The 15566-nt window shown below is 52.2% G+C and overlaps 1 protein-coding gene across 1 annotated transcript in view; it reads left to right on the plus strand.

Moving 5' to 3' along the window:
* Positions 1–3349: 3349 nt before the first annotated feature.
* The window catches only part of PARP3 (poly(ADP-ribose) polymerase family member 3), a 14024-nt gene continuing 1807 nt past the window's right edge, over positions 3350–15566 (plus strand). Inside the window, exons 1-9 of the mRNA XM_014522414.2 lie at positions 3350–3506; positions 7477–7692; positions 8053–8178; positions 10676–10864; positions 11449–11584; positions 12274–12500; positions 13266–13424; positions 14093–14186; positions 14861–14868. Of these exons, the coding sequence (XP_014377900.1) occupies positions 7504–7692; positions 8053–8178; positions 10676–10864; positions 11449–11584; positions 12274–12500; positions 13266–13424; positions 14093–14186; positions 14861–14868 (1128 nt within the window). The 5' untranslated portion in view covers positions 3350–3506; positions 7477–7503. The remainder of the gene's footprint in view (positions 3507–7476; positions 7693–8052; positions 8179–10675; positions 10865–11448; positions 11585–12273; positions 12501–13265; positions 13425–14092; positions 14187–14860; positions 14869–15566) is intronic.

Consider the following 15566-nt stretch of genomic DNA (forward strand, 5'->3'; position numbering starts at 1 on the left):
CCATAGCCTCCCCCCGGACCTCCCTCCCTGCACCACTGCTGCCTGCTCCAGTACAGCTCAGCCCAGTCCCCTCCAGGAAGAGCCTGGCACAGCCCCTGGCCCCAGCCTGCAGGAGCAGCCTGGCCTGGCCTTCCCCACGTGCAGATCCGTGGGGCACCCCCCCATGCCCTCCTGGGGTGCTTGCAGTGGCAGGAGCCACCCCCCTGGCACCCCCTGTACAAGCCACAGCTCCATCCCATGCCCTGCCCTGCCGCAGCCCCTGTGTCACTCCCTCCCTCACCACTGGAGTCTCAATCTGCTGCCCCCCCCACAACCCTTCCCTTCCCCATCCTCTTGCACTACAACAGACTTACCAGCTGGACACTGCTCTTCAAGCTGCTGGGCTGCATATCGGAAATCAGATCGGTATCAGCCGATATGCCCCCTTAAAACTCAGCTATCGGTATCTGCCCAAAAAAATCTCGATCGGTGTACCCCTAATATTATCTCACCAATACAGGCAAAGAGACGGTCTCAGTCTTGTCAGCTTCTCAAGGCGACGATCCATTCACCAGAAGATCAGCTGGGCACAGTAGTAGTTGTCAGAATGATTTCTCAATCTTGAAGCGTGCCCTGTTAGCTGTTTTGTTCCTCTTTTATACCATTTAGCTCAGCATCTTCAAAGCATTTCTTGCAGTTGTGTAAATCAAGAGAGAAACCCAAGCAATAATTAACAGGAAAATCCTGTTAATCAAACTCTTCATTATTAGGTATCAGAAAGTCCCAATTTTGATTGAATTCCCTTCTTCAGTAACAGGAGGTTATCAATTTTTACTGAGTTGGAACATATTGAGAAACTGTTTAACAACTGGGAAAAATGCAGTTTTTGAGGAGTTGCCCTTGGAAGATCAAGGGAACCACTGTGGCAAAACAAAATTAAATCAGGAGGCACCTATGAAAACCCATATAGAGGATGTCTCTTCCTGCACATAAACGTGAGTTAATTGCAAAGAAATATTTATTATAATAATTAATTAAGGATAGACATTTCACACAGTCACATACCAGACACATAGGAGCCTGCTTAAAATCATCATAGATATAGTGAGATAAAATGGAAGTAGTCCATGGGAGTGTCTTCTCATGAACCCAAAGGGACAGCCTTCCATCTTCAGCTCCCTTTGTGCAAAAATGAAGTTTATTTCCCACCTACGGAGACTTTTTACCATTGTGTACCATCTATTCTTTTCCCAGAGCCTGACAAAAAGACTTTGATCCTGAAAACTTGTAAAAAGGGACAATTTTCTTGTGATTTCCCAATTGGTCTAATAAAAGGTATCATTTTGGAACCAAGAGTTCTAGTTTTTGGTATGTCTTCTTATCTCAGATCAGCATGGCTACCAAGTGCACCCCTGAAGTATGCCTCATTATTTCTTTTCAGAAGGTCCAGATACAAAATTGCATCCTCTTGCACTATGCAGTTGTAATCGGTATTTTGTATTTTAACATTTGTGAGTAGGCCCAGCTCAGCTTAAGCTTCACACTCATCAGCACCCATCCCTAAATTTTGCAGGGTGCTGGAGAATTTTCCTTCTGGTGCTGATGTACCCTGTGGCACAAGGCTGGGAGGCCCAGGCTGGCCACTATTTCTGCAGCAGCCTGTCTGTTCACACCGTCTTGTACCAATGCAGAGACCAAGTGGGGTGTGGAAGAAAGCCCAATGAGAGAAGTTTCTTTTGCTGTGTGTGTGTGGTACCTGCCCCTGCTAGCCAGCACAGCCATCAGCTGCTGTTTGTAGAACGCAAGCCATGTTGCATCATGCCTGGTGGAGCTGCTGGCTGGTTGCATGTCCAGCCTAGAAACAGTTGCACAGAGAAGAAACTCCAAACCTTGCTACTAGCAGAGCATGCCTGCCTTGTTTGGCATGTCCTGCAGGAGGCCTGGACAGTACAGCTGAAGTAGGGAGGGGCCCTGAGCTCTCTGCCCTGCTTCCATTCACCTCACTGCATTTTCATGCATGGAAGAGAGACGACCTCAGATCAGAGAGTGGGTGGGTGGGTGGAAGTGGGGTGGATCAGGAAGGGCAGTAAGGGGGAGGGGGGCAGAGAAAACAGGTACCAGCCAGAATAGATTAACAAAACAGGTGATAAGGTACAGAGGGGCTGAGCCTGGGGGCTTGCAAAGTAGGGGACAGGCAGATTTTAGGCACTGCATCTCAGCCTCTTGGCAGTGCCCAATGCTACTCTCATTTTCTGATACAGGAAAAGAGCCTTGGGCTTGAGCTGGGTGTGTGTCTGAGGCTGAAACTCTGTGGGCTTGGGATGGTGGGGGTATGTCTCACTTTCTTTATGCAGGTTTGAATGGGCAGTGGAGCTGCAGGACTGTGGCTGGCCCAGATGCCTTTCTTTGGACCTTGCTGGGGGGAGCTGAGGTCCCTGCTTGGAAGGTCCCTGTGCCTCTGCTTCCCTTGCAGAGGCCCTTAGCACAGGGCAATGAGTACAGCTGCCTGTACAGGCCTCAGCTGTTTGGAGCCAAGTGCTTGTTTCTAGCCTGCTGTGCAGCAGGTCTCGCTGCTGCCTGCAGGACCCTATTTCTAGTTCTGCAGCTCCCTGGGCCTGGGCAGATGGGAAGAGACCCCACCCCACCCCCTGCACCAAGTGGCTGGCTGGGGAGGGGAAGGAGCGGTGGCACTCTGCATAGGGGTCTGTGCAGAGCTAGGGAGTAAGGAGCGGTGCCCCTCTGCATAGGGGTCTGTGCAGAGCTAGGGAGTGCTCCTCTGAACGTGATAACCTTCACATTGCTGCTGACTGACAGGGCTGGAGCAGACAGGTGCAGGGACTGCAGTGTGCCCAGGCAGATGTCAGCCTCCCTGGCACAAGGAAGACTCCTGGACTCTCCCATTGACTGAGGAATGTGGTAAGTAGTCTAGGTCACCGTGTGGTGAGGATCACAGACACACTCCTTGCACCCACACACCTGTGGTACCAGGGAAGGTGCTGGCACCATGAGTCGCTAGTGGCCCTCAGCTTGAGGGTGTTCACTGCCTGCTGTACTCTGCAGAGAGGCAGCTGTGTTCAGAGCTGAGCTATAGGAATCTGATCTGAGCTGGGCCCAGAAAACTGCCACCCCAGGCCAGCCTCCCTGCTAGTGGGGAGGATCTCTCTAGCTGCCATTTCACTTCCTTTCCCTGCCTGCTTCCCAGCAGCCCTAGGGTCCCATTTGGCTAGGTGTCCACAGAGGGAGAGCTGCCCACTGGTGCTAGAGTCAGGGTTGACAGCAAGGTATAGTGCTGCCAGCTCCCTTCCTGCCTGCCTGCCGGACTGAGCTGGCTCCCTTCCTGCTGGGGGAGTTGCTTGGCATAGGAAGGCTGAAGTCACAGGAGGAGGGGAGAGGGAGGGATCGAGTGAGCAGGCAGCAGCACCAGCTCCAGCTTGTCCAAACTTGTTCTGCATCAGGCCCTGCCAGCCTCTCCCTGCGGACACAGAAGAACAGCCCTAGTCCCGCAAGCTCCCAGGTAGTTCCCGCAGGTGAGTGCAGTACTCCCTCTGCTTCCCCCTGCTGCCAGGATCCAGGGGGGGTTAAGAAGGCAAGTGAGGGGATCCTGCCTCTCTGTTCAGTCCCTGGCCTGTTAGAGCATGACTGGACACCAGGGGCGCTGGTCTGAATCTGTTGTTTTGGTCAGGATTGGTCTGCCCTGGGACTGACTGAAGGAGTGAGACTCCCAGTTTTCCTGTCCTGGAAGAAATCCTGGGTCAGGAGCAAATGATAATTGCTGTGCCACCTTGTCCCTCTCCCTGTATCCCTGCCTTTCCAATGCCTCTCTTGCTTTGCTGGGTACCAGACCAGTTGGACAAACTGTGCCCCTCCCTCCTGTGTGCCACCTTGCCCTTTGTACCTGTGAGGCTTATACCTGCTTACCTGACCTTGTTGCTACTACCTGTGCTGAGGCAAGGCTTCCCCAGAGGGGCAGGTGAAAAGCTGGCCAGACCCTACTGCATTCTGCTCTGCAGGTGTACTTCTGTCCTATTTGTACACAGTTGCATGTAATGGGGTTCATGACACACACATGTTCATATGGAGTCCTGTGGAGCTCCAGAATGTGAATAATGACTGCAGGGCATGGTAGGGAGGGACAAGATTGGAATACATTGACTCTGTGCATGTGCACATATGTGTACACACACACACACACACACACACACACACGGCTGGGAGGGACCTCAGGAGGTCAGCCAACCAATTCCCTTCCTCCAAGGCAGGCTCGGGTGTACCAAAACCTTTCTTGATGGATGTTTGTCTACCTTGGCCATAACAAGCTCTAGTGAAGGGGGTTCCACCACCTTGCTCTGTAGTCTTTCTGCATCACAGCTAGAAGTATTTTTCTCATATCCAGCCAAAACCTCCCTTGCTATGAGTTAAGCAAATTTCTTCTTGTCCTGCAGCGGACCTAGAGAACACTTGATCACCATCCCCATCCTCTTTCTAACAACCTGGTGCCTATTTAAAGATAGTTACCACTCCCCATTCATCTTTTTTCTAGCCTAAATACACTCAATTCTTTCACCTCCTAGATGACATTTTCCAACCGTCTTAATCATTTTTGTTGCTGTGCTCCAGACTCTCCAGTTTGTCCTCATGTTTCTTGAAGCATAGTACTCAAACCTGCACACAGCAGAGGCCTTGCCAATGCTGAGTGAAGGGCAGTAGTACCTCCTGTGGTCCTGTCTCCGATACCCTTGTTTAGTACCTCTTAGAACGACATCTGCCTTAGTCTGCAGCAGCTTCGCATAGCTGACTCCTTATTCAGTCGTGGGCTGCTCTGATTCCCAGATCTTTTCTGCAGTATGGATGCCTTGCCATTTAGTCCTCATTTTGGTTTTCTATGTTTAATTCCCTTCCAAGTGCCTTATGGATTGAATCAAATGATGTCTCCAAGGCAGAATTCCTCTTTATTTTGCAGTGTGCCAGCACTGTGTTGCTTTGATTTAGTGCAGGCAAATGAAGCCAAGAGAGAATTTGCAGCAGAGGATTGCTAGGTGACCAGCTGGATTCAATTTACCTTTGGGACTGAAAGGAAGGGCTACATTGGAGCTGTTTTCATTTCTCCTTTCTGCTGCGGTGGGAAGAAAAGGCCCTCTACTCATGGACCATCCTTTGTGGGGTTAGGCTGCCTTGTCTCTGGCTTTCCGTATGTTTTGTCTTAAGTAAACTGGGGGAATCCTTGGAAACGGTTTCTGCAGATTGCTCCTGCAATCTTTACCAAAGAGAACTTTTCTCCAAAGTGTTTGTTGAGTGTTTGAAATAAACACATTTAATGATGACAGCGGCATTTAAAGGAGTCGATAAAAGTCTTCTTTACTTCCCATTAGTTGGATTTTGCTTCCTTGGTTATTCTGCCACTTTGCAGGTGGTCCACAGAATCTTTCAGGGTTGTATCCACTACTTTTAGGAGCTGTCATATGTTTTTAATATTAGAATAATTCTGAAAAATCTTTCAGGCTTTATTTATGCACTTGACAAAGCAAAACTGGGCACAACGAATCATCTTTTCCTTTTAAAACCTCCTAAATAGGCCCTTGGTCAAGAAGGAAACCTGCTTTGCATGATGCCAGAGAGAACCTGTAAGGGAAGCTGTTCTAGCTAGTCAAAGGACAGTCCTAGCTAGCTATTTGTTGTGTGGGATGTTTTGTTTGTGAGGATATTATGGCTCTAGCTTTGGAATGCTGTATATTCATGTTGGACACTTTTTGTTGAGTTGCAAATAGAGGTGAATAAAATCTGAAAGTTTAACTCAGGTCAGCTAAGCTGAGTCTAGTGCGGGTGCTTCCTGGACTCAGCTAGGTACTGCAGTTCACAAGGGGTGCATACTTGTGGCTTTGGACAGCTGGGTTGTGATCAGCATTTAAAAATTCTTTAAACAGGTTTCTCCTTGGATGTGTTCAACTGTATTATTGCTGTGCTTCAAAACTACCATGGGTTGATTGTTCTCAAGCAGTAGGGCTCTTCATATAGCTAAGTGAGGAGTGTTAGAAACTAGTGTTGTAGGATCTACTTTTAACCAAGTTGAAACAATGTGGGTTTCAGTCTTGATTCTCAAACTAGTGTGGACAGGTATTTAGAAAGAATGAGAGAGGCCATGAGCAGCAGAGAATGGGGCATCTGATCATCATCTTCCTTTCTCTGGAATAAAGACCTGTTCATGTTCCAGACCAATGCAAAATGGGGATTCTCTGGGCCCCTGGCAGAAGGTAGATAGCAGCTCAGGAAGTATTGGGAGATCTTAAAGAACAGTCCTTAGCTATTTAATGCAGTCCCTGGCAGACAGAGGAAAAGGCAGACTGGGGTTCTCCCACCATGCACTGTGCCTTATGCCAGTCCTGACAGCCAAGGCCCAAGGAACAAAGAGGAGTTTGGATGGCCAGGTAGCCCTTGACTACCCGAGGTGGGGAAAAAGCCAGGTAGGACTGGCTGTTCTCCAAGAGGAAACGTATCAGCCTCTGTTCAGGAAAGAGAAATACAAGCTAGATGTTTGAGCATGGGCTGACGCCTGAATGTTGGTCATGCCTACCTATGACAGCTGTTGATTCTTGAGCAGCTGCTTTGGGTTTTTCTCTCTGTGGTAAGAGAGCACATGCAAAGACATGAGGCCAAAACCCAAGACAAAACAGTCATGCTAGCCAAAAACCACCTGGACTCTTTTTGTCCTGCAGATAGGGAAGTGATGGCCTTGGAGGTTACATGCCAAGGGCTGTTGAGGCCCAGGTTGGAGAAGGGCCTAGGGCCAGTTCCACAAGGCTCCAGACTCTTGGCTTGGTTTGTCCTTGTGATTGCTCCCAAGAGGGGTGAAACGTAACTGGTGGAGCTGACCCAAGTGCAGCTCTGGCAGGCATGATACCAGGGAGTGACTTGACCACTGATTCCTCACTTGTACTGGGATCTGTTGAGGTACACAAGGTTGGGAGGGGGAGGATGGGACAGGATGACAATTGTGCCAGGAAATAAGGAGTTGACTCAGATGCTTCCTCTGAAAGAGCAGGTAATGGGAAAGACTCTGCAGTCCAGCTAGAAGAGCACTAGCAAATGTGAGTTTTCATACAGTTGCTTAGTGTCTATCTCTAAGCACTCCTCACAAGTCAGTGCGCTGAAACTTCATACTTCCCCTCTTGGAGGTGGGGAAAGGCTTTTCATTCCCATGTTGTGGGTGGGAACAGTTGCAACATGACTTGCTTGCACGAAGTTGCAAGGTTGAGTTGGTGGCAGTTCAGATCTCCAGACCCCCAGCTTTTGCCTTGACTGCCAGTGCCTCTATCTTCTCTGTCCATGGCCCTACAGATCTCTTGATGTTCTCTCCTACCATTAGTTTAGATTGAAGCTGTGTCTAGGTGTTGTGCAGACTGCTGGGTTGTGGCAGAGATTGAACCTCTTGCCTTCCATTTTGCCTTCACGGGGAATAAATGGCTCGGTACAGTCTAATGGTGGCCCCAATTCTTGTTGCAGCAGCCTGATTGTTACCTGAAGGGAGCCATGGCCCCAAAACGCAAGGCAGCTACCAAGGCTCAAGCAGTAACCAAGGGCAAGAAGGTGAAGCCAGAGCCAGAGCCAGAAGTGGACAGCTTCCACTCCACTGTGGAGGCACTGAAGAGAGCACCCAAGGAGAAGCTTAAAGCCAAAATTGACTCTGCCTGTCATCTGAGCAGTGCCAGTGATGCCCAGGTAAGAGAGGAGTTACCTGGATTCATGTTCCCCTCTGGCACAGTCAGGAGGCAGAGACACCTTTCTGCTTCACCTGTCTAGATGTTGTCCTTCAGAGGGCTTCTTTCTGCCCTGGAGGGGAAGCTCCCTCCCTTGGAGAACTTTGGCTTTGCATTCCTGGGGGCTTTCGCTCCATGTGAATCTGGAGGCACACTGGCAAAGTTGACAGGAGGCTGCTCCCCCTCTGTGCCCAGCAAAAGCCCTGTCAGCTCACCTTTCTCCTCAGGACAGGCCTGGGGGACCCCTCCCTGTTAGACCCTAGAGCAGTGCAGTGTCCATCCTCACTTCTGCTGAGTGGATGCCGTGGTACTTTGGATTTAGATTCACGAGGATTACGAGTGCACGCTGAACCAAACCAACATTGGGCACAACAACAACAAGTTCTACATCATCCAGCTTATTGAACAGAATGGCGCCTACAGCTGCTGGACCCACTGGGGCCGTGTGGTGAGTATTTTCCCAAGCACCTGCCCCTTCCATGTGACAGGGCCTCCCCTGCCCACCCATCAGGGGAAGCTCCTCTCTCTGACCAGGAGGTTTCTATTAGGGGTGATGCGGTCTTTGCTCACCCATGCCAGTACTGGGGTGTTAACACTTGTCCAGCAGTTGGTCTCCATGGTGCTGGCAGCTCCTCTAGTCTGGGTCCTCGGTGCTTCATTAACAGGTTTGACTTGCCAGGTCCTTATACCTGCAAAATGGAATTCTTCCTTGAACTTCTTTTTCAGCTCCCGGTCTCTCCTGGCTGTGTCTGCAGAGCTGGCTGCTCATCTGTCTTGGTTCCCATCAGATAATGCTAAAGCACCCGCCACCACTGGGTTGCTTTATCCCGTGGGACTGAGCATGGCTGAGTCTTTCCAGATTTGCATCTGTTGTTCTTTTTCCCCATGCAGGGCTCATCTTCTCGTGGGCCATGTGTTTTGGAACCTGTCCTGGATAATCATCTTGGCAGGGAAACTGCTCTGTCCGGGAAATGGAGAGAGAGAAGTGTTGAGTCACACATTGTGACTCGACCTCTCATCCTCTTGCCTTCCCCCATCCTTAGAGGCAGATCATGGCACTGTCATTCCCCTCCCCCCAGGAGATCATTGGCATTGGCCCACAGTCACCAACAAATCAGGCCCTTGGCCACTGGGATAACACCCCCAGGAGTTTTGGTCAGAGGGGATACAGCATGCTGTTCCCACCCCTCCACACAGACCAGGAGAGAGGGACCAAAGCAGCAGAGCATTTTGCCAAAGCATGGGAGGTACTGCAGTGGGGGAGTTGGCTGCCTTCCTCATGGCAGTCACAGCCTGGTTGCTTCAGTGGTGAGCTCTGCTAAACAGGGACCCTCGTGAGCTCAGCACCCTGCTGCGGGGAAGAGGGAGGATAACAGACATTTGGCTGCAGTGCTAGCCACGAATTGTTGCTTTGGAGCTATTGCCTCACGCTAGGAACTCCCTTCTCAGGCAGAAAAGTTGCTGCTGCTGCCACCAGAGAGCCAGTTGCAGCCCAGGCCATTCATTGTCATCATGAATGCTGCTTGTCTGAGTGCCTGGAGCCCAGCTGCCTCAGGGGTGTGTGTGTGTGTGTGTGCGCGCACATGCCCATGAGTGCTGCGAGATTCCCCCACCTCATCAGCTTGCCTCCGGTCACAGGCCAAACCATGCTGCTTGCAAATGCATGAGTCATTTCCAGGCCTCCTTGACACATTACCAGGAGCCCTCAGGCCAGGTTTCTTGACTTTTCAGAGCTCTGGTCACAACTTCTTTATGGGTGCTGTTTGAATTCCCCGGCAGAAGAGACCTAACTGGCCTGTCCTGACAGTTGAGCAGGACAATGAAGAAAAGCATGCAAACGCCAGGTGGTGGTTGGGGCAGGGTCAGCTGGGTTTGGCCTGAGCACTGCATTTCCAGGCATTTGAAGGGTTTTTCTTATAGAACCATAGCTTTAAGTCTGCAGCTCTCCCAGAGTCCAGGTTTGGTCTTGGCTTTTTTCTGGAGCCTTCCAGGGAGCTTAGTTGGGTCTCTTGAAGCCAGGCCCCACCCTTAGGAAGGCTTTGCTTCGTCTGTAGATTGCCTTATCCTTGCCCCACAGTATAGGGTGACCGTCTGTCCCAGTTGGAAATACAGGACATCCCTTCCTCCTTCCCTTCCAAGTCAGCGGCTGGCTGCAGGGAGAGATGGAGGTGAAGCGGCATGCTGTGACAGGTGATCTTCCTGGGGTACTGTGCTGCTGGACCATACCCTGCACCCAGGACTAGCCTCCAAAATCTGGGACTGTCCTGGGAAAAAACAGGATGGTGGTCACCCTACTTGGCAAGGACTCACGTGGGCGCATGCCGCCTCTCGTAAGAATACACTGTCCCCCCATGGCATGGTCCCTCACCCCTTGGACCGAGTCATTTGTTCTCTCTTCTCAAATGGGCCTGCTTTCCCTCAGCCTGAGTCTCCTGGTCTCTGCTTTCCTCTTTGTGGTGGTTCAGTTTGGGGCTGTGGGGAGCTTGCAAACAACTGTGGATACATGAATGCCTCCCTCATCCCCCATCAGAGGTAGGGAAAATTAACTTTTTCCCTCAGAGTAGCCAGAAAAACTGGGCACTAGAGCACAAGTGTGGCTCTGAGATGAGTCAGTTCAATTTTGGCAAAGCTGGAGATGCAGATGAGTCCAAAGCCAGCATGGGGGGAGCTAGGTCTGCTGGAACTGGCACCCCTGCACGCTGCAAGGGGTGCAGCAGGCAGCAATTCTGGGTCCCGAGTGAGCAGTGTCACCTTGTTGCCCCGGTCAAGTGGGGAGTAGCATGCTGGGTCCTGCAGTCCCTACAGGCTGCAGCCATGCATTGGAAACCGTGGTGCCTGTGGCTGCACAATACAGTTCAGCTGCCAGCCCCAGTCGAGGGGAAAGTCCTGGGAAAGGGCAAAAGGAGACAGCTGAGCCTGACCCTGCTCCCTTCCACCTCTCCTAGGGAGAGCCAGGCCAGTCCAAGCTCACCAGCTTCCCTTCCCTGGAAACAGCCAAGACGGACTTTGAGAAGAAGTTTAGGGAGAAGACCAAGAACAGCTGGGCCGAACGGGAAAACTTTGTGGCCCACGCTGGCAAGTACACGCTGATCGAGGTGCAGCCTGGGGATGAGGAGGGGGAAGTGTCTGTGAAGGTGAGCAGTGCACATGGGGTGGGTTCACCAGCTGTTCCCACATTGGGTCAACTGTGTTTGCCTGAGGCAGCATGGACCAGGGTGTTGTGTGCCCAGGGCTTGCAGGGCTGGCTTGGCATTGTTAGAGAGATGGAGAGCAGTGTCCCCCCCCTCCCCACCCACCCCTGCTGTGCAGTCACAGTGTGGGGCTGTATTGCCAAGGTCTTGCCACAAGTGTCACTTCATCTGTGGGAGCAACAGGGTGAGGGGGGGACTTTGCCTGCACAATGCCTAAACAGGCACCTTTGTGGTTGGCTCTCAATGCAACAGCTCATCCCCATGGCTGCTGGAGTGAAGGAACCCTGTATTAGTGGTCCTGTAACCTTGGGCTGTTTCACACCAGAGATGGTCACCGCTGGGGAGGGCAGTGAGCTTGGGGGTGGAGTGTGTGCGCGGAGGGGATCTTCCCCACACAGCTAGGCTGCTTGGTCCCATTGGGTGGGTGGGAAATTCTTGCTGTGTGTGTGTGTGTGTGTGTACGTGCACGTGTGCAAAAGAGTGCTCTTTTGCCAGTCTGGCCCTGGGCTGTCTCCTGTCCTCCCCAGGTAGACAGTGTGGATGGAGAGAAGAGTTGCTTGCAGAAGACACTGCCCTGTACTCTGAACAAGGCCACCCAGGAGCTGATGTCCCTCATCTTTAGCAACAACATGTTCAAAGAAGCCATGCAGACCATGAACCTAGGTACAGCCTAGGGGAGTGGGCCAGGGTCCCCAAGGGGCCCCACACCCCAAAGGGGTGGGGCACTGCTAAAGGGTGGCATGAACTGTCCCTGGGGCCAGGCTGCTGCTCTGTAGCTCATGCTGCGATGGGATGTTGGGCTGTGATGCTGCCACCACTCAGCCAGGGCCAAGTTCTGGCACTGGTGAGCCCAAGCACAGTGCAGGAGGTGGGTGTGGTGCCCTCTGCCTAGAGGGCCTGCGTCACAGAACTGCATGATGTTTGGATATCCATTCAGGAGCTGTCTGGGACTAGAAGAGCTGGGGGCAGCTTCACCCCAGATTGGGAAGCATGGGCAGGGGGATGTTTGAGGGTCCCCAAAGCTGGAATTGGAGGGTTGATGAGGTTTGGATGAGATGAATTAAAGTGAGACACTGCTCTTTCCTCCATGCCTCAGAGGAAGGAGTCTGCAGTGCAGGCCCCTCAGCTGGGAGGCTGGTGGAAGTTAGAGGGATCCTAGGAGCTTCTCTCATGTGGCAGAGAAACTCCCAACCTTTGCAGGCTGCTGGGGAGATGTCAAGGCCTCTGCCTGATCTCGAGAGCTTGTGCGAGTCATTCGCCAGCAGGAGGGTGTGGGGTGGGCATGGGTGGAGTGCTCGGGCCCCGACTGACTTGGCTCATCCCATACACCCGTGGCTGCCTGCCTCCTGCAGATGTGAAGAAGATGCCACTGGGGAAGCTGAGCAAGCAGCAGATTGCCAAGGGCTTTGAGGCCCTGGAGGCCATTGAGAAGGCCCTGCAGAAACCGTCCCAGCCTTACAGGCAGCTGGAGGAGCTGTCTTCCCACTTCTACACCATCATTCCCCACAACTTTGGGCGGGCCCGACCCCCTTCCATCAACACACAGGAGGTCCTCCAGGCCAAGAAGGACATGCTGCTGGTAAGGGTCCTCTGCATGGGTGGGATGACCTCCCCCACATCTCCCACAGGGCTGCAGCCTGGTCTCTGTGCAGCCAAATAGGGGCTGCCTTGTGGGGGGTGTCAGCGGTTTGCATGGCTCAGAGGAGGGCAAACTCGTGCAAGGCTGGATTGACTGGGGGACAGGGAGTATGGCATTACCTGGTGTGAGGGGAACCCTTCCTGCCTGTGGCTGTCCTTGTGCCTCCTGCCCAGTGCTGTATGCAGCTGGAAGTGTCATTGGCTGCTTTGCTTTCTGGTCAGAGTCAGGAAGCACAGTCAGTGCAGGAAAGAGGCTTGGAAATAGCCATCCAGAGACTGCCCTGAAGCTGCAGTGTCCTCTTTTTGCCTGCATGTGTCTTTTGCTCCTTCAGGAGACTGGCATGTTGGGAAAGCAGTTCTGCCAGCACCCCAGTGTGGAATCTTTAGCAACTAGTCTGCTGCTTGCTGCTCTGTGGGCTGTGGCAGTAGGGACCAGCACTGCCAGGCTCCTGCCCCCAGGCCCCAGTCCTTTCCACTAATGTGTTCAGGAAAAACTTCTCTGAGCCATCAGGAGTGTAGTGCCATCTTCTCTCTAGAGACAGCCTCCTGTGAGGACCTCTGGGGCACACATGTTTCAGCTAGGTTGTGTGAGGTACTGGGACAAGCAATGGGCAAGGAACCCCCAGGATTGCTGTCCCCTTTTCCCTAAAGATGCCCCGCCGTGTGCTTCCAGAGTAAAGCTCAGGCTGGGTCTCTGCCGTGGTAGGTGCTGGCAGACATTGAGCTGGCTCAGAGCCTGCAGGCACAGAAGAAGGAGGAGGAGAAAGAGCAGGTGAAGGTTGAAGTGCCGCATCCACTGGATAAGGACTATGCACTCCTCAAATGTGAGCTCTCCCTGCTGGCACCGACATCCAAGGACTACCAGGTACAGTGGCAGCTGGCCCCATACCAGCAGGTGTAGGCAGCAGTTTGGGAGGAGAAATGTTAGTCTAGGTTGAGAGGAGCTGTGGGCATGGCTCAGGACAGGTTAGGAATACAGAGATCTGTGGGCCCCAGGAGTGCAGCAAGGATGTCTTCCCTCTACATGTCCAGGCTGGTCCTTGGAGGCCCCCCTTCCCTCCCATGAAGCCCTCCTGTTGGCTGTGCTGAACCTGGAAAGTGGGCAGGTAGCTGTTTCCTACCAGGGCACAATTCAGCCTTGTAGGCAGCTACTCAATGGGTGCCCTCCCCGTCCAGCTCTGAGAGCATGGCTGAGGGGGCCTCCAGGGAGAACCTTGAGGCTGTGGTGGGCAACCTAGGGGTGCGGGCCCTAGTAGTGGAGCTGATGGTCAAGTGTCGGGGGAGCCACAGCCTGATTAATCCCTTGTTTGGGGAGCAGCCAGTGGGTGCATGGAGTGGGGTTGTCTGGGTATTGAGGGAGCAGATGGCTGATTTAGGTGTGTCCAAGCCTTCACCAGCACCTGGCAGAAAGACCTACTTATGTGGGGCAGAGACCAGCTCCCAGCCCTTAGCTGAGAGGATACACATGGATCTTTGTGCTGGGGGTGGCTAGAGCAGTATTTGTACCCCAGGATTCACTCTATTCTCCTGCAGGTGATCCAAACCTATGTCGAGAAGACTGGTTGCACCTACCACAACCTCAAGATCCTGAACATCTGGAAGGTGGACCGGGAGGGGGAGGTGAGAGGTCTGCAGAAGACCACTCAGAGGCTGGTTTAAGAGAACTCGGAGCCTTGCTCACACACTGGGAGCAAATAGGAGCCTTTGGGATGCAGAATGTGCCTGGGAATTGGTTGCTGAGAACTGATCACCCTGCCACATAGCTATTGCTAACATGGACACAGGCGCATGGACACAGGCACATGGAAGCTCTCAGGGTGACAGCTAAACATCTGCATATGTTGCGTTAATCATAGACTGTCCTGGGTCTTGCTGGTCTGGTGCTTGCAACTGTGGTGTCCAGGAGAGCTCTATCCACCCAAGGGCTCCCAGCACAGCTGACACCAGTGGGTTTACTTGGCAAAGGTAACTTGGTGGATGGGTGTTTGAAAAGTGTCCCATATGTGGCAGTCTGCATACAACCTCAACTAATAGGGCCCTGAAGCTTCAGCTTTCCCCTTGCTGCCTGAAATGGGTCACTCATCCTGCTGGTGCTCCTCTCCATACTTGCTTTTTGAGTCCTACCTGCTGAGCAAGGACCCAGCCCTTCTACCAGCTCTGACTTTTTTTATTTATATTTTGGGGAAAAATGTATTCCAGGTCAAATTAGCCAGATCAGTTCTAAATCCTTTCAGTTAAGCAAAACTCAATCATTCAAACGCCGTATGTGGCTCTATAATTAGCTAGTATCCTCCACCCCAGACTTTTCAGCCTTGGGCTTCATATACTCCCAAATCCAATGGCAGGCATCCTACGTGCAAACCTAAGCCCAGAGGTTTAGGGCTTGGATGCTCCCGAGTCTCAGCTACCCTCAGCCGAACAGCTGCAGGAGCAAGCTAGGGAAGAGTCTCCCATTTTCATAAAGTCGGCATGTAATCGAGACCCTCCCACTGGGAAGCTGGCCAGTGGGAAGCTAGTTACAACAGCGTAGGGCAACCTGTCTGCAGTGCATTTGGACAGGGGTGCACCCTCCACTACACAATTCCATTTAAATCTATCTCTGCTCAAGTCCTTTTCTTTTTGGAAAAAAAAAAAAAAGCTTGTGTGTGTGTGTGTGTATAAATAACTGTACCTTCAACACTCTGCCAAGCAGCCCCTGTGTCTCACTTGGCAGATCAAAGCACACTTTGACAGTTAAATCATTAAAAACCCGTTGCACAGTTCACAGCACATACCCACGTACCTATCTCTATACCCATACCCCAACCCACTGCTCTCCCCAGAGGGCCTGCCCATGTAAAAGTCTATGCCAGACCCCCCTCCACCAGATGAGGTCTGCCATTTCTTTTCTGTTGTCCTTTTGTCTTCCTGTAGTACCAGTACATCTTGGCTCGGGTACCAGACCAGTGTAGTGACTACACTTGAGCTTAGCTCGCAGCCCTGACTCTGCCTGGAACTGAGTGCTGCA

This window comes from Alligator sinensis, unplaced genomic scaffold (assembly GCF_000455745.1).
Source record: "Alligator sinensis unplaced genomic scaffold, ASM45574v1 scaffold610_1, whole genome shotgun sequence".
In the NCBI taxonomy this organism is placed as follows: domain Eukaryota; kingdom Metazoa; phylum Chordata; order Crocodylia; family Alligatoridae; genus Alligator; species Alligator sinensis.